The sequence below is a fragment of the Martes martes genome (assembly GCF_963455335.1).
Source record: "Martes martes genome assembly, chromosome: 3".
NCBI classification, from domain to species: Eukaryota; Metazoa; Chordata; class Mammalia; order Carnivora; family Mustelidae; genus Martes; species Martes martes.
The window spans coordinates 31,525,426-31,550,350 of NC_137890.1; the positions used below are offsets into that span (position 1 = coordinate 31,525,426).

A 24,925-nucleotide genomic window follows, 5' to 3' on the forward strand; every position below is an offset into this window, starting at 1 on the left:
GAAGGAAGGCTTGTATTTTGCTGTATTTATTTATTTTTTTTTGTAATCTTATTATTATTTTTTGTAACCTTTTTTTTTTTTTGAGAGAGAGTGAACCGGGGGAGGGGCAGGAGAGAATCTTCAAGCAGACTCCCTGCTGAGCGTAGAGCCCCACACAAGATTTGATCTCAGGACCCTGAGATCATTACCTGAGCCAAAATCAAGGGTTGGATGCTTAACCAACTGAGCCACTCAGGCACCTGTATTTTTTGTAACTTCTAGAATTTTCTACCGTCTACATATGTCATCTATTCCAAACAATAATGGGTGTTAAAAATACTACTTGTAGGGACGCCTGGGTGGCTCAGTTGGTTGAGCAGCTGCCTTCCGCTCGGGTCATGATCCCAGCTTCCTGGGATCGAGTCCCACATCGGGCTCCTTGCTCCGCGGGGAGCCTGCTTCTCCCTCTGCCTCTGCCTACCACTCTGTCTGCCTGTGCTCGCTCGCTCTCTCTCTAACAAATAAATAAATTTAAAAAATTAAAAAAAAATACTACTTGTAGGGGCACCTGGGTGGCTCAGTGGGTTAAGCCACTGCCTTCGGCTCGTGTCATGATCTCAGGGTCCTGGGATCGAGTCCCGCATCGGGCTCTCTGCTCGGCAGGGAGCCTGCTTCCCCCCTCTCTGCCTGCCTCTCTGCTACTTGTGATCTCTCTCTGTCAAATAAATAAATAAAATCTTTTAAAAAAAATACTACTTGTATATTTGTTCCTTTTAATCCCTATTATATTAGAAGCTTGAAAGTTGCATCTTAAAATCATCAAGGAATATACGAAACAGTTCATCCGTGAGAGACTTAAAATAGATTCCTTCTTAAGATTCTTAGGGCCCATTAGAAATAGTAAGTAAACAAGAAGTTTTCTTACAGGGAGACAGTTTTTTTGTGGTATCAATATAGTTTTGGTGGCAAAAAATTCCACTAACTTCAAGAGAAAATAGTCAATAATACCAATGTAAATCTACACAATTTTGAAGAGCATAAATGTGAAATTTCATTCAGTGATAAAGGAGTGTTTAGTGGGGAAAATATCTAATCTCGCTATACTAATAACTTCACTCAAATATACGGTACTTCCCAACGTATGGCTGATTTCATATGCTTTGTTGAGATGGAGCTCTTTGACTTGAGGGCATGCATTAAATAAATGTTCATTTTAATCCTGCTTCCTTTCACCTCTCAAATTGGTTTTATGACAACAGAGTTTTTTAGATCACTTGAGGCACTTCTGAATTATACAGTCAGACAAAAATAGATATCATAAAATTATCTCAGCCTTATGGTAGAAGAAAAATCTGTTTCCTCTGTAGAAATTTTTAACTTCTGAAACTAACTGATTCTGTTCTTTGGCATTTGAGAGAGCTGTAAATCCATTCATTCACCAGACATTTATTAATCACCTTCTGTTTGCAAAGCACTGTGCATTTGATTAGCAATCAGTTGCTATTCATTCCATTCATTTTCTATCACATTACTTTCATTGCCCATTTATTTTGTGCTTCAATTTCCTAATTTTTAGAAAAATAGCACTTTTATAATTCTTGTCATCCATTTATCTGTCAAGAGCATTAATAAGTAATGCCTATATTTGGGGTGTGGTCTGGTGTAAATGAATAATTACCTTAATTTTTGTCAAGACATCTTAAACAATGTCAAAAGGCAGGTGTAATTTCTTCAAATATTCCATGAATGTTTCAAAAAAAATCTGTATTCTCTCTGTTTGTTATGTTCAAAAAAGATAAATGATAAACTGGGAAAAACATACAAAATATATTTTGGGCAAAATGTTACTATCCCTAATACCTTAATACAGGACAATTCTATAAGTTGACCCTGGTTAAAAAAAAAAAAAAAGGCAAAAGCTATGAATACCAAATCAATAGACATGAAGAGACTAGTATTTGTTATTCCCTTCTATTGTTTTCCCATTTTTTATTTTCCTAATTTCTAAACTTATCTCTATTACTTTCTCCCTTAATATTTCTTTGGGCTTCTCTATGACATTTTTTCCTATTTTTTTAAGTTGAGTTTTTGTTCATTTACGTTCATTCTTTTTTTTTTAAGATTTTATTTGTCAGAGAGAGAGATAACACAAGCAGTGGGGAGTGGCAGGGTGGTGGGAGAAGTGGGCTCCTGGCTGAGCAAGGAGCCCAATGCAGGACTCAATCCTAGGAGACCCTGGGATCATGACCTGAGCCAAAGGCAGATGCTTAACAGACTGAGCCCCCCCCCAAAAAAAAAATCCCCAATAAATTTTTTTTTCAATTTTTGATTTTATTATTTATTTTAATCACTATATCTACCTATATTTGACAAGTTTTGACATTAAATTACTTTTATCATTTAATTCCCTGTATTAAGGGGTGCCTGGCTGGCTCAGTAGGTTTAGAGTCTGCCTTTGGCTTAGGTCATATTCTCAGGGTCCTAGGATCGAACCCCATGGACTGGTCTGGCTCCCTGGTCAGCAGGAGTCTGCTTCTTCCTTTTCCTCTGCACCTGCCCCCACTCGTCCTCTCTTTCTCAAATAAATAAAATCTTTAAAAAAATTATTCCATGTATTAAAATTTTCTTTTATAATTTTCTTTTTAATCAGGAATATTGAATATTATATTCTTACTCTCCAGATGTAGTGATTTTTAGATCTATGTTTTTGGTTTTAATTTACCTTGAATCATCAGAAAACATCTACATGATGGCAATTCTTTGGAATTTATGGGTTTCTTGTATGACACAGTGCATCGTCAATTTCTGTTTCTTCCACAGGTACTGTATAAAAATTTTGCATTTTCTATTCATCAAATTTATAGATTTGATTATACTTAGTTTATTTAATCTTACTGTATCTGAGAATGATATGCGTTTGTTTTTTTTTTTTTTTAAGATTTTACTTATTTATTTTACAGACAGAGATCACAAGTAGGCAGAGAGGCAGGCAGGGAGAGAGGGGGAAGCAGGGTCCCTGCTGAGCAGAGAGCCTGATGCGGGGCTTGATCCCAGGACCCTGGGATCATGACCTGAGCCGAAAGCAAAGGCTTTAACCCACTGAGCCACCCAGGCACCCCTGAGAATGATTTGTTAAAATCACCATCAAAAAATGTTGATGTATTTATTTTTCCTGTCACTCTCTTAGTTGTTTTATGTATTTGAAAGCAATTTCCTTAGCGCATATGTGTTTAAACAATAATATCTTCTTAGTGCTTTCCCTGGAAAATCTTTCTTTGTGATCTCCCCTTCATTAGCCTCAATTTCTATTTAATTGGATACTGAAACCACTACTCGGGCTTTCTTTTCATTCATTTGTGCCTGATATATTTTTTTCTATTTATTGCACAGTTTCTGTATGGTTGTGTTTTTAAAGTGATTCTGTAAACAGCAGGTTCCTGGATCTTTAAGTTGTTATCTTTTGGTGGGTTAAACTAAATAATTGCCATTTATTATAGTTACTATTTGGAGTTACTTTAGCCATACTATTTTAGTTTTCTATTATCATACTTTAGTTTTGTTTTCTTTTTTTCTCTTTCTTATTCCCATTTCTTTTCACTGGATGGATAAATTTAAAAAAAAAAAAGTCATACATTTGTATTTTGGTTTCCCAGTAGTTCCCTCTTATTTATTTCTTCATCATCTCCATTTCCCAAGTTTGGGAAAACTCTTTTAAGTTTCTAGAGCAGGAGAAAATGACACGGCACACATACTCTAAATCGTTTGCCTTTGCCAGGTTCTTAGCTTTTGGGACCTCAAGGCGAAGAATGGACTCTTTTGTTATCTGTATTTTGCTGTGTCATCCTTCCCCTGGAGCAGGGAAGATGCACTGCCTTGGCTGTCTGGGCTGAGGGAAGGTCACAGGGAACAAAGGAACAATGGAGGAAAAACCAGATTATTATCTCAAAATCTTATTCAGTCACAAACACTTGTGCTTTACTTGCCACCTCCACTCAGAGCTCCATTACAATTGTTGGGAGGCATCCTGTTATTTTCTAGTACTTCATAGTTAGCTGGTAGATATATTTAGTATGTTTATGAAATAAGCTAATTATATCATTTGGTATACCCCTTCTGTGATATTAAAACTCTCTTTATAATCTTTGGTCTCTTCAATTTGAATTTGCTATTTATTCAATTTATTCATTCAGTCAACATTTATTAAGAACCTATTACATGTCAGCGACCTCGTTGGAGGAAAGTATGGAACAACAACAGCAACAACAAAACTAATCCTTCTCTCAAAATGCCCTCTTTGTAGTGGGGGGAACACAGACAAATCAGCAGGTAATTACAAAGAACGCCTTAAGAGTTATAATCGTGGAATGCATTTAAAAAGAGCAAAGAAGAGAGGGTCACTAACTCTGGGGAGATGAGAAACAGCTTCACAGAAGAGTGAGTTTTGAGTTGGGTCTTGAACAATGAATGGATATTCAAGTAAGGAAGGACCGGTGGGGGAGGGGGAATTTCAGAGTTGGGGGTGGTGACAGGAGGAAGAGCAGTTGGGAGAGGAAAGTGCCTACAAAGGCCCAGAGAGTGAGCAGCCAAGTGGTTGTGGATGGAGAGGCTGTCTGGATATAGGGAAGACAGGAGCCACAGATACAAAACTAGAAAGATTTGTGTTTTGAGCTTCAAAAAAATGTATCTTCATTTAGAGATTTTTAAGCAGAGAATTAAAGTAGATGTTGGACGGGGATGCTGAATGGAAGAGAGAGAAAGAGAGAGTCAGAGAAACAGAGACAAGGGCTTAGCATCTAGGAAACAAGCTAAGAGATTGCAACAAAAGTTTCCAGGCTTACATCACCACACCAGCTCAGGCCCTTACAATTCCATGTGGTACACATTTTTTTAACTAGGATTTGACCAGGTCTTACCACTTCTAATTAACTGTGACACCACTGATTTAGATTGGGATGTTAGAAGAGCACTATTTTTTTGGTTTAATATAAGAGGTCACTTTTGGGTATCACAGGCGGTGCTGCCTATAGGACTATTCGAGAGAGATTTCTTGCAGATTATTGGAAATATTTTTCTGAACATATTCTTTCACCCTTTATTGGGGGTGGGGTGGGATTGAGAATGGAAGGGTTGGGGGTCAGAGGTTGATTTGTCCCTCCACCATTTAGTAAACATCATAGACTTGCATATTCTTTGTAATTCCTACCGAACATTTTAAAATCATGTCTTGTCCTCTTATCTTTTTAAAAATTCAGTGATCAGGGGCGCCTGGGTGGCTCAGTGGGTTAAGCCGCTGCCTTCGGCTCGGGTCATGATCTCAGGGTCCTGGGATCAAGTCCTGCATCGGGCTCTCTGCTCAGCAGGGAGCCTGCTTCCCACCCCCCCCTTCCTGCCTCTCTGTCTACTTGTGATCTCTCTCTGTCAAATAAATAAATAAAATCTTTAAAAAAAAAATTCAGTGATCAAATATATAATGGAGTACTTTTCATGTGCGTGCAATTCTGTAAGGTCCTACAGCTGTTACAATAGTGGTAAGAATAACTTACCATCTAGTTCCTGCATGTAATAAATCCAAATATATAAATGATCATAAAATAAGTTATATAAATATACTATAGTATAATAATTTTATCAGACAGGATAAGATTAACAACAGGGTAGCAAACAACTCCATAATCTCAGTGGCTTAACACAACCAGAAAGTTTATTTTTCACTCATAAGCAGTGTGCTGTGGGCCCAGGAGATTCTTCCGGACAGCTGTCCTCCTTGCGTTGGCTCAGCTCTCTGAGCTTTGATTACAAGCAACCTCTTTATGGACATGTTTCCGTGATGACCACTGGAGGGGAACAGTGGGCTGGAGTGACAACTACTGGCAATTTAATGCTTCTACTTAAGATGTGACCCAAGTTACTTCACTGCCAAAACAAGTCTTATGACCCATGCCTAAATTTAAGGGGGCAGAGAAGAGCTATCTTCCCAGGTGTCAGGATGCAGAGAAGATCAGATATTGGTAGACAATAATAACACTCACTGCATAGTAAGATAAACATGGCAAAAATGTTCCAAAGAAAAGGCTAAGGCTTTTAGAACAGGAGACAATGACAGGATGTCACATGATAAAAGACAATTCTGTTTTTCTGTCAATGAGTGAAAGTTTATTGCTTCATTTTCTTTAACCAGTAGGAAATAATCTGCTGGGCTCCAAATTCAGTCCTAGTTCCCAAGCTGGTTGACTTGGTAGAACCCACAAGATTTTCAAGCTCTCCCCAGTTGTTTGTTCTTTTCTCCCCCTCTTTTTGGTTCCGGCATATGTGGCCTAGAGAAATGGCCATAAATGGCCTTGGGAATTTGTAGAAGAAAGTTACTGGTAAGGTTCTAGAAGGTTTCAGTCTGCGTTCTGAGAACTTGTCACTGCTTCTTGAAGACATTTTGCACAAAGGTGAGGTGGAGTAGTTATAAACCAAGTGACTAAACCTAAACAATTAATAAGGTCTCTTGGAACCTAGATGATTTTTTACAAGAGAACCATCAGGGTGTACCCACAAATTCAGTATAGGAATAATTAAGGGCAACTATAATCATCTTACATAAATAGGATAAAAAAAAACTCCAGGACTTTACAGAAAGTGAGCATACCATTAAACTAAAAACAGTGAGAAACCTTTGGGGTTTGGGTTTTCATTCTCCATGTAGGTACTTTGGGGAAAATTGGGAACTTGCTGTGTGTTTCCCATTTATTTTGTTTACTTATCGAATTCTTCAATATAATTCAGTAAGAGCAAAAAGAACGAGAATCTAATTTGCTAAAATGAAAAAAAAATACTTCTTTCTTTACTTTAAAGTTAGAATGATCAAATTATCCGTAAAATGTCTTCTGTGTACCTCGGAAATATATAAAAGGTGAGAAATCTCTACACTGCCTCTGAACTGGGTACAAAAAAATGGATAAAATGGGATTCTTTTGGGTAGTATTTGGAAATAAGATTCAGAAATTGTTAGGCAGTCTTCCGAAAGAACTGAAACCATGCAAATGCTGTTCATAAAAAAGTCTCCACGCCCAGTGGAGAGGGGCCCCCTCTCCAGGGGGCAGCAAAGACGCGCGAGGGGACGGAGAGTCGGCGACCCGGGAGAGGCGGTGTAGATCCAGGCAGTGCCCGCGCCAGCAGCAGGACTGCTGCCCCAGGGGCGGCTTGGAAGGGCGGGCTGCGACAGGGGCCGGAGGAAGAGGCGGAGAGGCGACTTCACAGAAAAGCTTTTACAGGCGACGCTCTCCGCCCGCCTGGCGGGAGGCGGGGTAGCAGCCCGATTAAAGTAGCAGCCTGGAAGGAAGGAAGGAGCGAGGGAGGGACGGGAACAGTTGGGAGGAGGAGCAGCGAGCTGGGCCGCGACGACAGCTAGGGGGAGCGGCCCAGCGTGGCCACGTTTTGGTATTGTTGTTTTCCAGTGGAACAGTTCTCGCAGGCCCTTTCCGTATGGCTGATCGCGCCGAAGCCCGGCGGCCCCGACCTTCCAGGTGACAGCCGGTCACCCTGGTAGGAGTCAGCTCCGCCCCAAGTCACCCCGCCCGCCCACAGCCCATTCCCCGCCCAGCCTCCGTCTGCCTGCCCGGGGCGAGCGCGGCGGCCGCAGCGGCTCTGCGGCGCTGGAGCAGGCGGCGACGGGCAGCGGCGCGGGGTCCGCGGCGCAGGAAGGGGGAAGTGCGGCCCCTAGGCGCTAGAGCGAGGGAGGAGGATGACGATTTAAGCCGCCCTCTCCTGCCAGTCCGGCTGCGGGGCGCCCCCGGGCTGCCAGCCGCCCGAGCCTCCGAGCCGCGCCGGGGGGAGTGCCGCATGGGGCAGGGCCGCTGAAGCGCGGAGTTCGTGGTCCTGCCGTGCCAGAGAGGGCGCGGGGGCCGGGTGCGGCAGTTGGCACGGTTTCGGCGGCGCCTTCAGCGCGGGAGTCGGGGGCGCGGCGCGCCTAACCCGGCTGCCTCGGTGCCTTCGTGAGGCGCGAGTTATGGAGCCCCCCAGCTGCATTCAGGATGAGCCGTTCCCGCACCCTCTGGAGCCCGAGCCGGGCGCCCCTGCGCAGCCGGGCCCCGGGAAGCCCGGCGACAAACGGTTTCGGCTGTGGTACGTGGGGGGGTCGTGCCTGGACCGCAGGACCACGCTGCCAATGCTGCCCTGGCTCATGGCTGAGATCCGCCGGCGCAGCCAGAAGCCGGAGGCGGGCGGCTGCGGGGCGCCGGCCCCCCGCGAGGTGCTCCTGGTGCTCAGCGCGCCCTTCCTGCGCTGTGTCCCCGCACCCGGCGTCGGGGCCGCGGGGGGCGGCGGCCCCGCGGCGACGCAGCCCAACCCGGCGGTGTTCATCTTCGAGCACAAGGCACAGCACATCTCGCGCTTCATTCACAACAGCCACGATCTCACCTACTTTGCCTACTTGATCAAGGCGCAGCCCGACGACCCCGAGTCCCAGATGGCCTGCCACGTTTTCCGCGCCACAGACCCCAATCAGGCAAGACGGCGGCTCGAGGCGCGGGGGAGGGTCCGGCGCCCTGGGGAGGAGTAGCGGGGCTGGAGGCACTGGGACCCCTGAGGAAGGGCTGACCGACTGTGGTCGGGCTGCTAGCGCGCGCCCTCCACGTGGCGCGCTCCAGCGTCCACTCCTCCGGTCCGGAGGACCAGGAGTGTTGGAGCTGGCGTTCGGGGGTGGGCGGGGTGGCAGGAGCGGATGCCCCGCGGGAGCGGGAGAGAGGGAGGGGGGCGGAGAGTGGTCCCGGGGTGGTGGAGGAGCGGGTGCGCTCCAGGAGGACGCGGCGAGCAGCGCGCGTCCCGAGAGGGCTGCGGTGTTTGGGGTGTGCCTGGAGGAGGGAAGCCCGGCCTTGGCGTTGGTTTGCGTCTGTACGTGTGCGTGAGACGAGACACTGGAGAGTTGGGGTCCTCGAGGCCCCGCACTCACTCTCGGCCTTGGTCGAGTCGAGTGTTGGCACCTTAACCCACGTGGAACGTCGAGTCCTAGTAACGGCAGCATCTGCGTGTCTGGGAGCTGTGAGGCTGTTTGGGAGTGGAGTTTAGGGAAAAGTTAGTCGACAACGATGTCACCAAGTAGGAATCTTCGTTTAGATTTTTAGTGGAAAGAAAACTTTTTGTTTCGTTTTGCCTTTTTTTTAAAAAACAGTTTTTTTTAACTCACTAATTGGAGACAGATACCAGCTTGGATGATTTAAAAAGCCATTTCGTAAAAGAGGCCAAGATCTATTTTCTAATATTTCTCCAAAGTCTACTTAATTGAGGTGTCTGTTACCAAACAGTGCATTTTCACTTCCTTAAAAACAGGCAAGCCCCTTTACCAATGGTTGGAGGAATCTAAACAAAACTTTGTAACAGTGATTAAGTCTTTGAAAACTCGTTTTAAAATAACAGTGTAAGGAGTTTTTATCATGTGCTAAGCCCCTGAAATGCTATTCTAAAAACAGCTCTTTAATGTTTGCAAAGTGCTTTAGATTCTTTAGAAAAATAATGTTCTCTAAATGTAAACAAAGTCTCAGTTGCAACATGTGGCTGTTCCTTGGGTAGCTGGAAATTAATAGTAGTCAAGGCACAAAAACATCCTGCAAATAGGCTTTTTTTCTTAATTCATTATTTTAGTATCTGTCATTGAGTTTTTCACAAAAGGCCTGTAGCTGAATTGAAGAAAATAAAAGCTCATTGTCTTAGATTTCATCAATTATTTTGTAAGCTAGATTAATACATGAACATTCAGAACTCCCAGTATGAAAAGAACAGTTTTAACTTATATGACCGCTGTCAAAATACCTTTTTACAAATGATCTCAGCATTTAAATCCATGATTAAAATGCATTTCACTTTGTGCTTATTTGTTCAAAGCTTATTTTTAGCTTTTACCTCTGTTGAAATGGGAGTGCAGTTCTTTATATCTGAAAATTATCACTAATTTTATTGTGTTAAGATTTTTTTTTTTTTTTTTGTTCTCTCAGTAAGGAGGAAGAAATTGCATTTTCCCAGGACTGTAAGGAATGTTTTATGATTTTGGGTAGCTTATGTTAAAGTTATTTTCTTCAGATCTGATACATCATGGCTAATGTCATTGATGGTCAAATTTCTTTATGGGTCAAAGCACTTAGAATTCTTTTTTTTTTTTTTAAATATTTTATTTATTTATTTGGCAGACAGAGATCACAAGTAGGCAGAGAGGCAGGCAGAGAGAGAGGAAGGGAAGCAGGCTCCCTGCTGAGCAGAGAGCCTGATGCGGGGCTTGATCCCAGGACCCTGAGATCATGACCTGAGCTGAAGGCAGAGGCTTTAACCCACTGAGCCACCCAGGCGCCCCAGCACTTAGAATTCTTGACAGTGGCTGTTGAGTTCTTCCCAGATTCGTTGTTAGGGGATCAATTAAAAACACCCCCCCCTTTTTTTTTTACCTTAATTATGTATTTAGGTGTTTGAGGCTGAATGTGCTATTATTTTACAAATAACAACAGGCTTAGGCTCATTTCTTCCTTTTGATCCTGTAGTGGCAACCATATGCCCGTTTGATAAAAGAGAAAAAAACCCCAACTTTTCCTGTTTATTGCCATTTCCCTGTTGAGTCTTTGATCTAAAGATATGGATTCCAGTTTACTATGAACCTAGAGAATCCCTGGTAGAGGATCCTTAAATTGAAAGGCCAGATGTTGTTCCATGAAGGATTATCTCTAGCCATATAGCAGGGTTGCAAACTCAAATGCATGGGATTTGGTTGAGTGAGGTGGAGATTGAGTAAGGACCAAGGACCATGAATGTGGAGATTGAGTAAGGACCAAGGACCATGAATGATGCTCATTTCTCAGGGAGTTACTCAGCACCAGTTGCAAATTGCGTTAACAAGATACAAGTCCGGTGTTGTCAGAGCTTCTGGTTTCCTAAGAGTGGAAGTCTGGATTTTTTGTATGACTTCATATTTTAAAGTATTAGCAAATATTTTAAACATTTGAGATTCCTATCTGGACCAAACAAAACACATCTGAGGTTTGGCTTCAGAGATGTAAAGGCTGCCACATTGTTTTTCATAAGTATTTGTTGAATGGACGAGTGCAATCATCAGGCTCTGTTGCTTTTTGCCACTTTTCTGTTAGGGCATCTGGATTCACTTAATATGGCTCTCATAGTAGGCATAGGGCCATTTTGGGGGAAGAATTTATAAGTAATATTCTCAAAAGTGTTGTTTCTACTGCTGAACTGGTTAAAGGGATGGATTCCTCACATTGTTACCATCTAGGGGTATGCTTCATACCCCAGAGTAGGCTCTGGATGGTTCTAGGCACCTCTGAAATCAGAAGGAAAAAGACCTACTGTCTGCTTTGCCCCTGAGCTCTACATTTCTACATTGTCTGCTTTGCCCCTGAGTTCTACTATCTGGATGGTTCTAGGCACCTTTGAAATCAGAAGGAAAAAGACCTACTGTCTGCTTTGTCCCTGAGAATTATTTAAATAATTAAATAATTATTTAATTATTAAGATCATTGTTAAAAGAGTCTCCAGTCACTGAATAAAGTATGGAAAGTAGCCTAGAGGAGTAGGCTGGCAAACATCCATGAATAACTTTGCCTCTGGTTTGTCTCTCATGCCTGTCCCTTTGCTGAAATATGCCTTTGTGTAGGACAGCCATGTAATTCATTGTTTAATGAATCTAGGATGTCTAATGAATTGTTCAATGAATCATCTAGGATGATCTTTTTTAAAGATTTATTTATTTGAGAGAGAGAGAAAGAGTACGTGTGAGGGAGGAGAGAGAGAAAATTTAAGCAGGCTCTCCCCTGAGAGTGGAGCCCAACCTGGGGCTTGATTTTAGGACCCTGAGATCACGACCTGAGCCAGAATCAAGAGTCAGAGGCTTAACTGGCTGAGCCACCCAGGCGCCTCCAATCTAGGACAATTTTTATTGAGAACAGGGGCACCGCTAATTACACAGACATAGCAAGGATAAACCCGGACCGTGTAGGGCAAACCAGGAAATGCGGTGACCACAGCTAAATGGAAAAGTTTGTGTTCATACCTAGCCACTGAGATGGGGGATTGTAGTTTCCACATAAGAAATGATAAGGTTTTGCAGAGTATCTGCTTATCTCTTTTGGGGGCTGGATCTACGGGTAGCCTCTAAGATGGGAGCACTGTGCTAGTAGCTTGGGTCTGTTGTGGGGAGTTGCCATGGTGACGTGCCCTCTGGATCCCCCTCTCCTCTATGGGTGGGTCAGAGTCAACTTAAGCATGTGGGCCTAAAGGAGCTCTCAGCCAGAATGGCCTAATGAGGAGCTGTTTGTCCCAGGTGCAAAGAGAGGTGGGGGTCAGGAGCAAACGAACCAGTTCTAGATCAAATATATGCCTGTGCAGAGTGGTTCCCATTTATTCAAGCCTGTGTGGTCCTGCACAGGAGGAATGTCAGGCTTAGTACATTTCAGCCAAACTTGGATATTTGAATTAGTAAAAGTATTTAACTGTACATAATTAAAAAAAAAACCACTGGCATAAATTGAGTTAGAGACTTAAAACTGGTTGAGGAAATAAGAATATCTGTTTTTTCTCTATCTGAGATCTAGGGTAGGTCACTTATATTTTTCAAATTTTTATCTTTATCTACTTTCAGAAAGACTGTAGCATTATCTCAATTTCCCAAATGAAAAGCAGAAATTATTCCAAGTTATGTCTATTTTACCATATAAAAAAGCAAGAGTTGTTAGTGTTTATAAATATTGTTAGAGATTAAAGGTGTTAATTATCATTTGCATGAGACTGCATGAAAATTATATTTCAAAATTACAGAATGAGCAATCATTTAAAAAACAAAAACGTAATTACTATGATTTTTGCTGATTTTGTTTATGTATTTCTTGAAGCTTGCAAGAATGTAATTTCAAAGAGATTCTATAAATTGTGTTCTTAAGATTCTTAAAGATGAACTTGACACCAGTTTATTTGAGCTCAAAATTCTCTAAATTTGTAATGTTTTTTGTTCCTCTTAAAATATTTAGTATTTTCTGAGCTTTATTCAGGTAACCAATTTTCAATTTAGTTCTGTTGATAGTTTTCAAAAGGGATCGTTTCTCAGAAGTTCTTACTCATTGCTAATGGGGCTATACTAGTCAGGAAACTAAAGAAATGGAAATCTGAAAGTTTTCATGTTTCTCTTTCTGCTTCTAGAATAGTCTGTGCCATTCTAGACAGATAGATCTCTCCCTTCATGTTTGCTGTAGTTGCTTTTTTGTCGTCCCCCACCCCCCCTGTCCTGATTTGAGTTGGAGGTTGATTTGCCCTGGCTCTACACCATGGTAAAATCTTGACCTTGATATCTGGGGGAAAGGTAAAAAATGTGTGCCCAGAGCCTCCCAGTTGTGAGGCAGTGTTAGTTATAGTGAAGACTGATACAGTTCAGTATCTAGGCTTGTTTATCATAAGCCAGAGTTCTGGTTCTCAAACTTGAGTATGTATCAGAATTACCTGCTTGTTAAAACATATGACTACCCCCCTCCCCGCCGCAATTTCTGATGTTAAAAAGCTCCCCCAATGATGATGCTCAGTCTACTGGTCTGGGGACCACAAATCGAGATCCACTGCCCTCAGTGATTTTATTCATTTGTTGGGTTATATGCTGTCCCCTTAGTTATTTTGGCAGTTCTCAGACTTAGAAGTTCAAGGTGAGTGTGAGGAGGAGTAATATCTGACTACAGAAGATTTTTAAAGAAAATCTTCAATTTCTAGCTAAATGGCTTTGCACATCTTCCCTAGATAGACGTTATTCTGCTGGGCATCCTAGGACTATCCATATGTTGAATGAAAACTTTACCTTTTAAGCCAAAGTTTTAAGTTTTGCAGATGGAATAAACAGTTTCTTAGGAGTATGTCACAATGTTAGGTTATGATAAGATTTTGCAAAAAATAAAGATTTATTTATTTGCATCCAGAGAAATAACAACATTCTGCATGTTTGGTACACTGGCTGTTAAGAAAATCAAGCAGGGGTGCCTGGGTGGTTTAATTGGTTGGACGTCTGACTCTTGATTTCAGCTTAGGTCACGATCTCAGGGTCCTGGGCTCCAGCACCGCTTTGAACTCTGTGCTCCACTACGGGTCTGCTTGGGATTCTCTTTCTCCCTCTCCTCTGCCCCTCCCCACCACTTGCACTCTGTATCCTCTAAAATAAATAAATCTTAAAAACAAATCAGACAAAAAGAAATAGAGTTGACATTTTGGTGAATAAGATGATGACCGTTCTGAATAATTATTGCTCACATGGCTATCTATTGTGTGTGTGTTGAGAAAACTTAAAATCTACTCTTAGCAAATTTCAAGTATACAATGTAGTATTTTATTAATGATAGTCACCGGGCTGTCTGCTCATTAGATCTTCAGAACTTAGTCATCCTGCATAACTGACGGTTGGTACCATTCGACCAACATCTTTCCATTTCTGCCATCTCCCAGCTCCTGGAAACCACAATTCTACTCTGCATTTATGAGATTGACTTTTTAGGTACCATATGTGAATGAGATTATGGAGTATTTGTCTACTTTTCCCCATGTTTATATTAAAAATATCCATAGTTAAATATGCTCATTAAATTTGTAAAATAATAATGCTTAGTGCATGCTTGGATATAGTTATACCTATATATGTATATTTGTTTTAATGAGAAGTAAAAGGTCTACATGATATCTTAGGCTGGGGAAGTTGAACTCTGGTGTATCTTTTATGTAGTGTCCTTAGGAAGGCAGGGGAGTAAACTATGACAGTCTCTCTGTAACCTCTATAAGTACAGTTTAGAATAAAAATTTAGAATAAGTTTGCAAAAGAATATAAGGCTTTAGGATGTGTATTTAAGAACAGATACAACTATGCATTATATCAAGTATATATAAAGTATATAAACACTATAAAGTACAAGAAAGTATGAAGTATAAACTATTAAACTACTTATTATAATATGAAACTATATAATTATATAGTATAAAGTATAAAATTATAAGATATAAAAATAGTACACTTACCATCATTATAAAATATATATGATCAAGCAAGAAGTACTGGAACCAAGTTGTCTTATCATAATTACCTTAAGTTAAAGAGAAGAGAATATGTAAATTTTTTTTTTTAAAGATTTTATTTATTTATTTGACAGACAGAGATCACAAGTAGGCAGAGAGGCAGGCAGAGAGAGAGGGTAAAGCAGGCTCCTGGCCGAGCAGAGAGCCCGATGCGGGGCTCGATCCCAGGACCCTGGGATCATGACCTGAGCCGAAGGCAGAGGCTTTAACCCACTGAGCCACCCAGGCGCCCCGAGAATATGTAAATTTTTAATAAAGATTTTATTTATTTATTTAGGTGGAGAGGAATAACACCAGTGCAGGGGAGGGGTAGAGGGAGAAGCAGAGTCTGTGCTGAGCAGAGAGCTGGACTCGGGGCTCCATCCCGGACCCTGAGATCCTGACCTGAGCCAAAGACAGATGCTTTCTTTTTTTTTTTTTTTTTAATTAAAGGTTTTATTTATTTATTTGTCAGAGAGAGAGAGAGTGAGCGCAAGCAGGGGGCGCATCAGGCAAAGGCAGAGGCCAGCTCTCTGCTGAGCAGGGATTTCGATGTGTCCATCCCAAGACAGTGGGATCACAACCTGAGCCAAAGGCAGATGCTTAAACGACTGAGCCACCGAGGCACCTCAAGAACATGTAAAATTTGAAGTCAAAATAAAGCCCAATGACTTGATGGGCTTATGTATGCTTTTGTAGGAGTTCAAGTAGAAAAAAGTGGTTTAGAAAAAAAAAAATCACAAGGGCCATAGTGATACTGGCATGCTGTTCCCATGCTGTGTCATAGTCCTGTTGTTTGGGAAAATAACATCTTTTATTACATTGAATTTAGGTTGTTAGTATAAATAGTACTGGTTTTATACTTGTGTTTGTGGCTATTTTGTAAATTGGTTTTGCCTTTAGAGTTGTTTAAAAACTAACGCTGTAAGCATATGAAGTTTATATCTAGATTTTTGTGAAAATATTTAAATAGACTAACAGTGAAATAACAATATCCGCTTCTTCAGTTACCTTCGAAAAGATACTGAACAATCCGTAAGTTTGGGAAACTCTGGGTTTAAATTTTTAGATGTTATTTAATGGATCCCTGATAATCTATAATCACATGATACAAAGGGAAAAAATGTGGGATTAAAATTTTGGTTGGTTTAATTTCAGATCATCTTAACACTGGTTTCTGCAGCCCACCAAGAAGATATGGGAGTTACTATTTTTTAAATTACTGATCTCTTCCAAGTTTTATTTCTTGTAAGAGGTTGGGTTGGAAAGAGGATCTCCAAGTAATGGGATTTTCCCGGCTAAATATAGAAGCCTAAATTTGCTGCTCCAGTTCTTTTACGTTGTGGCTGCCCTTAACTAGTTCAATAGTTTCCACTTAGACACTGCTGTGAATTTTTACATGAATTTCTAAAATTCTCAATGTTAGAACCATGGAACTTTGTACTATCAATGTCGCTTTGGAGGAGTTCATTATCAGTTTTAGTTTCTAAGTCAAACTGTACTTCTGGGCAAATCAGGCATTCTTTTGCATCTCACCATTGTACTTTCATAAACATTTCCAGGAGCAGGGTATATAATGTGGACAAATACATTTATGACCTAGGCCTTTTACAAGCCAACAGGCAAATTTGTTTTCAGGCCCTCGATGGCTCCTGGCTTTTTCAATTAACCTCTTGCCCTGGTTTCAGGCACTTCATTCTCATTAGCTGGGCAGCCTGAGAGATTTTTGTGAGTTTACCTAAAATTAAGCTGATGGCCTTCCTGGTTGGTTTTCTAAATCTCTCTTCCCATTAGGTCCCCAGGAGCATGCTCTGTGCCTGTCGGGATATCTTTTCACTCTGTGCTGACTGCTCACTGTGAAGACCAGCCAATGCCTGTTGCCTAGCTCTTTAAATATTCCGTGCTGTCTGCTTGATTGAATTGTTTTCCAGTTGTGGAAGCTTGTCTTCCCTCTTCTGAGAGATGATCTGTTGTCTGGTCCTTGCCCTTTCCTGTTGGCTTCTTCCAAGGCTATGAAGCTTGTGTACTGATTTTATTTTAGTTTTCAGTTGGAATTTTGCAAAGGTCTGTTGACATGAACATAGCCTAATAGTAATAGTGGGCATGACCTCTATGTTCATCCATAATTCTTTTTTTTTTAAGTTTATTTATTTTTTAAGTAACCTTAGACCCAACATAGGGCTCAAACTCAGAACCCCAAGATCAAGAGTCACATGCTCTACCAACTGAGCCAGCCAGACACTGCTCATCTGTAATTCTTTTATCTAATTTGAGGCATGTTCAATAGGCAGATCTCTGGTTTCTAATCCCAATATTAAAAGCAATGTAAAAATGGATGGTATTACATTCTGTTTCTTGACACCACCCTTTATATTTTAACTTCCCCATTGATTCTAAACCTTTTCCAGAGGTCAGATTATTCTGTTAAAATAATGAATGACATTTGACAACTTTGCTCATTCTGTGCTTGTGTAAGTACAGTGTGTTAGTCATAGCAATAGAGACTAGTCATAGCAACAGAATAATATGCTGTTGGGGATCTGGGAGTTAGTTAATTGGCATTAAACCTGTTTCTTTTTTTTTCTTTAATTTCTTAAAAAAGATTTTATTTATTTGAGAGGGAGAGAAGAGAGAGAGCACACAAGCATGAGCGGGAGTGTGGGTGGCAGAGGGAGAAGCAAACTCCCTGCTGAGCAGGGAGCCTGACATGGGGCTCCATCCCAGAACCTGGAGATCATGACCCGAGCTGGAGGCAGACACTTAACGACTGAGCCACCCAGGTGCCCCTAAAACTGTTTCTCTTAGAAGTTAGATTGGAGATATATGTATTTGAGATTGTATTATATGTTTTGACTAGTGGATTGTGAACAAGACTAAATAAAATATGTCTTAATTAGTATATGAGAAAATATAGGAGTTCTTTAGAATAAAAGTATAAAAAACAATCTTTAATTTCTCAAGTAGTCTTACCTAAGCCTACCTTAGATTCTAACAGTTTGTCTCTCTTTTGCTTAACCTACCACAAAAATCCAGCATTTGCTTCTGTCTTTCGGAATTATACTCTAAACTTCTAGGAGCCAGTTATAATAGTAATAATAATAATGATACTAGTTCTAATCACTATGTATTCATTTATTTTCTTGACCACGCGGTTCTCAAACTTTAACATGCATCACCTGAAAAGTTTGTAATAATGACCGGTCACTGGACTCCACCCCCAGAGCTGCTGGTTGTGAAAGTCTTGGGTGATGTCCAGAATTTGTGTCTGTGACAAGTTCCCAGGTGATGCTGATACTCCTGGTCCAGGATTACCTTGGACAACTACTGTTCTAAACCAGCGGCTGGCAAACTATGACCTTTATTTTTGAAATACAGTTTTATTTTAACACTGCTCTACTCCCCTGTTTACATATGATCTGTGGCCGCTTTCGTGCTACATGGCAGTCTTGAGTATTTTGGACAGACACTTTATGGCCACTGAGCTTAAAATCTTTATTATTTGACCCTTTACAAAGTGCTGACTTCTGCTCTAGACACACTTTTATTTTTTATTTTTTTAAAGATATTTATTTATTTATTTGTCAGAGAGACAGGCACAGTGAGAGAGGGAACACAAGCAGGGGAAGTGAGAGAGGGAGAAGCAGGCTTCCCACAGAGCAAGCAGCCCAATGTGGGGCTCCGTCTCAGGATGCTGGGACCATGACCTGAGCTGAAGGCAGGTGCTTAATGACTGAGCCACCCAGGTGCCCCTCTAGACAACACTTGTTAAATGGTTTTTTTAAATCCCCGTTTTACAGGTGAGAAAATGAAGCCCGCCCTTTTCCTAAGGACACAAGCTAGCAAGGAACGGATCTGGGATTCCAAACCCCACGCATTTTCTAAAACCCACTTTGTAAATTTTTATTGATGGCCCCCACATTTATTGAGGTGGCCTAGCTCTTTTCTCTGAACTCAAGCTTTTTTTTTTCAGTTTCTAAATGCTTCCTTGATACCTACACTTATAGATGTAGTTACTAATGCTGGTAAACCAAGGAATTATACTGGAGTCCTACTTTTCACTCCCCAGTTACAGTTCTGGAGGGATGGCCTGTTGATTGAGCCTCCGAAACTTAGTTTTAACATGTCACATGGCTCCACCACGCCTGCCACCATGCTGGTATAACCCCTGTCATCTCTTGCTGGGACTGTTCTCCTCTCAGCTGTTCTCCCTGGTCTGCTCTTGCCCTCCTGTCAGACCCGTCTTCCATGGAACCCCAGGAGTGTGCTTATAAAACACAAACCAGACCAGGTTCCCTTTGTACTCCGAATAACACGTCAATTTCCCCTTACAGTTGGGTTGGTCCCTCCAGCTTAGACTGCTGCTCTCCAGCTCCTGCTGTACACTTCAGCTGTCCTTGAACAAGCCCAGCTCCCAGGTCACTTCAAAACCTTTGCATGTGTGGTCCCCATTCTTGCTAGATTGGCTTTTTCTCAGGTCTCAGTTCTTTGTCCAAATCATAAATGTTGCTTACACAGATTGGCCTCTGGTGACCCTCTATCTAAAGTAGATAGGTATCCCAGTTTTTCACTTCTATCTCAGCCCTGTTTTCCTTCTGACATGAGTAGATTTAAAATTATTATTACTATTTTTTAAGTGGGCTCCACACCCAACATGGGGCTTGAACTCATCACTCTGAGATCAAGAGTTGCATGATTTACCAACTGAGCCAGCCAGGTGCTCCTAAAATTAATTTTTAAAAAAAAGATTTTATTTATTTATTTGACAGACAGAGATCACAAGTAGGCAGAGAGGCAGGCAGATAGAGGGGGAAGCAGGCTCCCTGCTGAGCAGAGAGCCTGATTCAGGGCTCTATCCCAGGACCCTTGAGACCATGACCTGAGCCAAAAGCAGAGGCTTTAACCCACTGGGCCACCTGGGTGCCCCCCCTAAAATTAATTTTTTAAAAAATACTTTCTAGGGGAATGTCACTGTTTCTAGAATGTAAGGTAAGCTTCATAGGGAGAGAGCTCTTGTCTGCTCATGGTTGTATACCTGGGACCTAGTTCTGTAATAGAGATTCATTTTAACAGATTGAAATTAAGAATCAGTATCTGCCCTCAAGGAATTTAAATCTGCTGGCAAGAGACTGAAATCTGTTTGCTGGGATGTGTGTGTGTTCCCATATTTGTCACCGTTAGTTGTTAACTTTAGCAAGAGTTAATTGTATTGTTTGCTCAGTTTTATTTTTTGTTATGAATATTTATAATTTTAGAGACATCATCCTGCTTATAAATTAAGTGGGGTTATAAAGAAGGCATATTTTTAAAAGATTTTATTTATTTATTTGACAGAGAAAAATCACAAGTAGGCAGAGAGGCAGGCAGAGAGAGAGGAAGGGAAGCAGGCTCCCTGCTGAGTAGAGAGCCCAATGCGGGCTCGATCCCAGGACCCTGAAATCATGACCTGAGCTGAAGGCAGAGGCTTTAACCCACTGGGCCACCCAGGCACCCCAAGAAGGCATTTTAAAAAAAATAAATACATTGTGTAATTTCTGGAAAAAAAAAAAGAGAAAAGATTTCTAGACTAATTTAAGTTGGTCTGCTTTTTTCCCTACCAAAACATGGGAAGTTTACTGAAGCTGCCGACACGAGAAGAGGCATCTCCATGGCCTTTTCTCTGAATGACATGAGTCGAGCCTTTGGGCATCTGGAAGGTGATCAGTGAGTGGTATTGTGAAAGTATCCTTGCAGTAATTGGATTAATTCTTCATTTTCAGCCCAGTTCAGTTATTTAGGCTTCTCCGTGCAAGTATGATCTCATCAGGCAAACTATTTCGTTACACAACGCTTTGGATGGCTTCTGTAAGTTTTTACTCCCAAATCTAACCAATTTCCAAGGCCCTGATTTTTAAGCCTGATCCTAGAAAGGGTGGGGAAGGCCTAAAAGGTATTCAGAACTTTTTATTTTAATCAAAAAGGGAAATGAGGGGCTGGAGAGGAGATCACCAGAGTGTGGCCAGGGATGAAAAAGGAAGACACTAGGGCCGATGTCCATAGTGAACTGTAGACTGATAGTAAGATGTGGGATTGTATTCTGGACTTCTTTATTTGCTTAAACAGCCTGCCCTTGTGACAGAGTAATTACCTTGTATTCATTTTGTGTAATGTTTATAATAAGGACACTTAGATAGGTTGATTGTAGTTTTCAGTGGCCCCTGGGGCACGAACCAAGGTACCAGTAGGACGGTATTCCCGTTCGCACTGTTCCCCTGGGGTTCTACTTTAAAGGGAACAACACAAGGAAAGATGGCATTATTTTTCCAGGAAAAATTTAAAAATGCGGCAGTCATGTGCTTTTATAAATATAGGCACTCGGCCTCTTCCTCAGAAGGGGCATTTCCTCCTTACTCCCTCCTTACCTTCCATCGTGCCTTTCTTTGAGCATTACTTCTCTCCAGATTTTCTTCAACTTTTGAAGCTTTGCATGGGGTAGGAGATTCCATTTTGCTCCATTGGTGAAGCTGTGTGTTTTCTGAGTGAGCTTCTGGAGTTTGTCGTTGTCCTTTATTCATGATTGGAATGACCTTTAAAAACCTGCTTTCCATGAGTATGCTCATTGTAAGACATGGACATTGCTAATTGCACATTATTTGAAACAGTAAATGTAGCTACTTATTAAGGCAAAAGGTAAATATAGTTTCCCAACATGTTTGCCCATTTACAGAGGTGGTTTTCTTTTCTCCTTGACTGGAGAACAAACTGTCCAGTCACTTCTGTAGGGGGAGAAAAACTGTACTGTACATACTGGGAATGGGAGTTGATATTCGTTAGTACTGGATTTGAGTCATAATATATTACCCCATTTACCTAGGAACCAGTCAGGTTGACAGCTTTTGTGTGCATGTGATTATACCAATTAATAGTTTCTCTGGAAACCTTGTTTGCTATGATATGGCTCTGATTTCTCTCGGGAGAGCAGAATTAATTCTGGACATTGATGGTGGGAACTGACATATGTATGCCCTGTGATTATTTTTTTAGCTGCTTACGTTTTCCAGATGATTTATTTTTAAATGTCGTGCTGCCACCATGAAAGAGAATTACAGCAACACTTTATGTATACTTAGATCTCCATAAATCAAGGGGAGACTTTAAACCGATGAGTTTACTAAAAATTGTTGATTTAAAAAAATGTTCATGAAATTTCCTCAGTACCTGCTACTTCAAAGGGCTTTGTACATATTTTCTGTTTTGATTCTTCTCAGTGAACAAAGTGTTTGTCTATTTCTTTTTTTTTTTTTAAGATTTTTATTTATTTATTTGACAGACAGAGATCACAAGTAGGCAGAGAGGCAGGCAGAGAGAGAGGAGGAAGCAGGCTCTCCACCGAGCAGAGAGCCCGACGTGGGGCTCGATCCCAGGACCCTGGGATCATGACCTGAGCCGAAGGCAGAGGCTTTAACCCACTGAGCCACCCAGGCGCCCCATGTGTTTGTCTATTTCAGTTAGGGTAAATGCAGGAAAATCCCATTCTTATATTGTTCTCTCTTTTGAACATGTTCATGTATAATGTATCTCAAAAGAAGTGACTAACTCCTGCTCGATTTTTCATTTGCAATGGAGAAAAGTCCATTTATTATTGATGATGCAGGTGTGATCAGGTGACACAGAGATAACAGGCCTTCAGCTGGAGAAGCCAGACCCGACACAGGAAGCTGAAGCTCTGGACCCCAGTCTTCCATAAGTAATCATATTATATGCACAATGTTAATCTGGGTCTTGGTTTTTTAGTTGTTCCTTTGTTCATTACCTCATTCATTCATTCAGTCATTCAGTTATTCCTTCAACCATCTATTCATTTGTTTAGTTACTAGGTGAATGGAATGTTTCCTGATGCCTGATATTGTACTAGACACCACACTGGAGTGGTTTGTAAAACAGATGCATTCTCTGCTTCATGGATCTTCATAGAGTTTTGTGGAGAAGTGAGGCAAAACTAAGTAAAAAGAACTACATAATGTAATTGCCAAGTGCCTGGGCTCTGTAGTCTGATCTCAGGGACCCAAAGCTCCACTGTGGCTGGGCTCCATGGTCCTGGGTAAGTTCTCGCACCTCTCTTTACCTTGAACCCCTCATCTGTAATATGGGGATGAGAGCATTGTTGTGAGGATTAAGTGAACCCATTCAAAGCATGCAGAACAGTGCCATGTGGTAACGACTACAGAAATGTTACCTGCATATCCACAGGTATCCAATTTCAAATTGTTAAAAGGGCTGTGAAGGAAAAGAATGTGGTGCTATGAGAGAATAAGAAAAGACTTACTCGAGGTTGGGTTGTGCAGTAAGTAGATTCTTTAGGTCTCTTTACTATTTAAAATCTTACATTTTTCTAGTTAATGCTCCCTCTGCTAGTCTAGAATCTACGGGAAAGCTGGCCCCAGCCCCAGCCCCAAGGTGAGAAAAGCCATCCCTTTGTCCAGGCCCAAGCCACGTGATGAGTTTGTGCCTGCGGCTCCCGTGGTCCCAGGGAATGTGACAGTTGTGCCAATGCAAGAGGAGATAAATTTTCTGGGGGGTCCTAAGAAAGTTTTCTCCTGGCTGTCAACATGTCGATTTAAAACCTGAAATGTAGTTATAGTTATTTCACTACCACAGTGATGATGAAAATGAGCTGGGCAATCCAGAGAGGCCAGGAAAATTGCATCTGAACACTGATAGCAATAAGCCTGCTTAGCACCTGCCTGCAGACTTGTTCATAACTTCTTGTTATGTGAGTTGAGTTGAGCTTTCGGCTACATATAACCAAAACCAAGAGATGAGTCAGGGAAGGCCTCTTGTGGACGTGATGATTAAGGATGATTCCCAAGTTTGCTGATTTCCACCCCCCCCCCCTTTTTTTAAACTAATAGGTGCGTTTGATACCCTTTATAGATGTCAGGAAGGCTGGTGGGAGGCGTGGGGGAGAACTAGGTTTCAGGGGCAAAATCAAGAGTTCTCATTTGTAAAATAAGAGGGCTGGATCTTAGCGATTTGCACACGTTTTCTGACTAAAGATAGTGGAGAGAAATGACATCCTTCCATCAGTAATTATGATTTCTCAAGCATTGCCAACCATTTTCACCAACAAGGGTGCCATTGAAAATAGAGTCTCAGCCGGGGTGGGGAGGGAGCTACCCAGGTGTTTTTCAACCTGATGGCACATAAGAACGTCCTGCAGAGTTTAAGAGAAGTAGGCATGTCTACGAGACTCCTGGGCCCTTCCCCACATCTGTTGAATCACAATCTCTGGGGTGAGTTGTGGGATCTGTTGAAGAGCTGGTAGCTGGGTTGGCGGTCGCTTGGCCCTGCGTGCAGCGAATTTGAGAAACCACTGCTAATGGAGATGCAGGGTCCCTTCCCCTGCCAGGCTTTTGATGACAACTCCAGGAACCAGTATCCGTTAACTGTAAGCTCAGGACAGAGCAGGACCCGTAGGAGTAGCCATAGCACATTGGCGTTGTTAAAACGCCTCAGCTGCCATCCTGATGATACTGTTTCTTGATAACCCTTCCAGTCAAATTGTTACATGTTTTCTTTTGACAGTGAGAGTCACCCACTGTCTGGGACGGCAGGCATATGGGCAATATAGAGAGTGTCTTAACAGTTTACACGGTGTTTACATGTTTTGGTAATTAGAATATCTAAACAGCTGTTAAAATAACACTTGGCATATCAGTAGCTGGGGAAATTCCATGAGAAATCAGGTGGCTGACCAGCCTCTAATCATAGATCATGTTCTAGAGTCCTGGCATGGACATCATCTACCCATGCTCTGTCAACGCTAGATAATGGTAGTAGACCTCTGTTGTCATAGCGAAAGGGGTCTTGGAGAGGAAATGGGTCAAGGACACACTGAAGCATAATTAGGAGTAGG

General features: G+C 41.7%; 1 protein-coding gene across 2 annotated transcripts in view; it reads left to right on the forward strand.

Moving 5' to 3' along the window:
- The first annotated feature begins 7,589 nt into the window (after positions 1-7,589).
- The window catches only part of TBC1D4 (TBC1 domain family member 4), a 189,670-nt gene continuing 172,334 nt past the window's right edge, over positions 7,590-24,925 (forward strand). The window contains exon 1 of one of the 2 annotated variants that reach the window (XM_080798357.1): positions 7,590-8,470. In XM_080798357.1, the coding sequence (XP_080654483.1) occupies positions 7,973-8,470 (498 nt within the window). In that variant the 5' untranslated portion in view covers positions 7,590-7,972. The remainder of the gene's footprint in view (positions 8,471-24,925) is intronic. The other variant, XM_080798358.1, reaches the window with a different exon arrangement.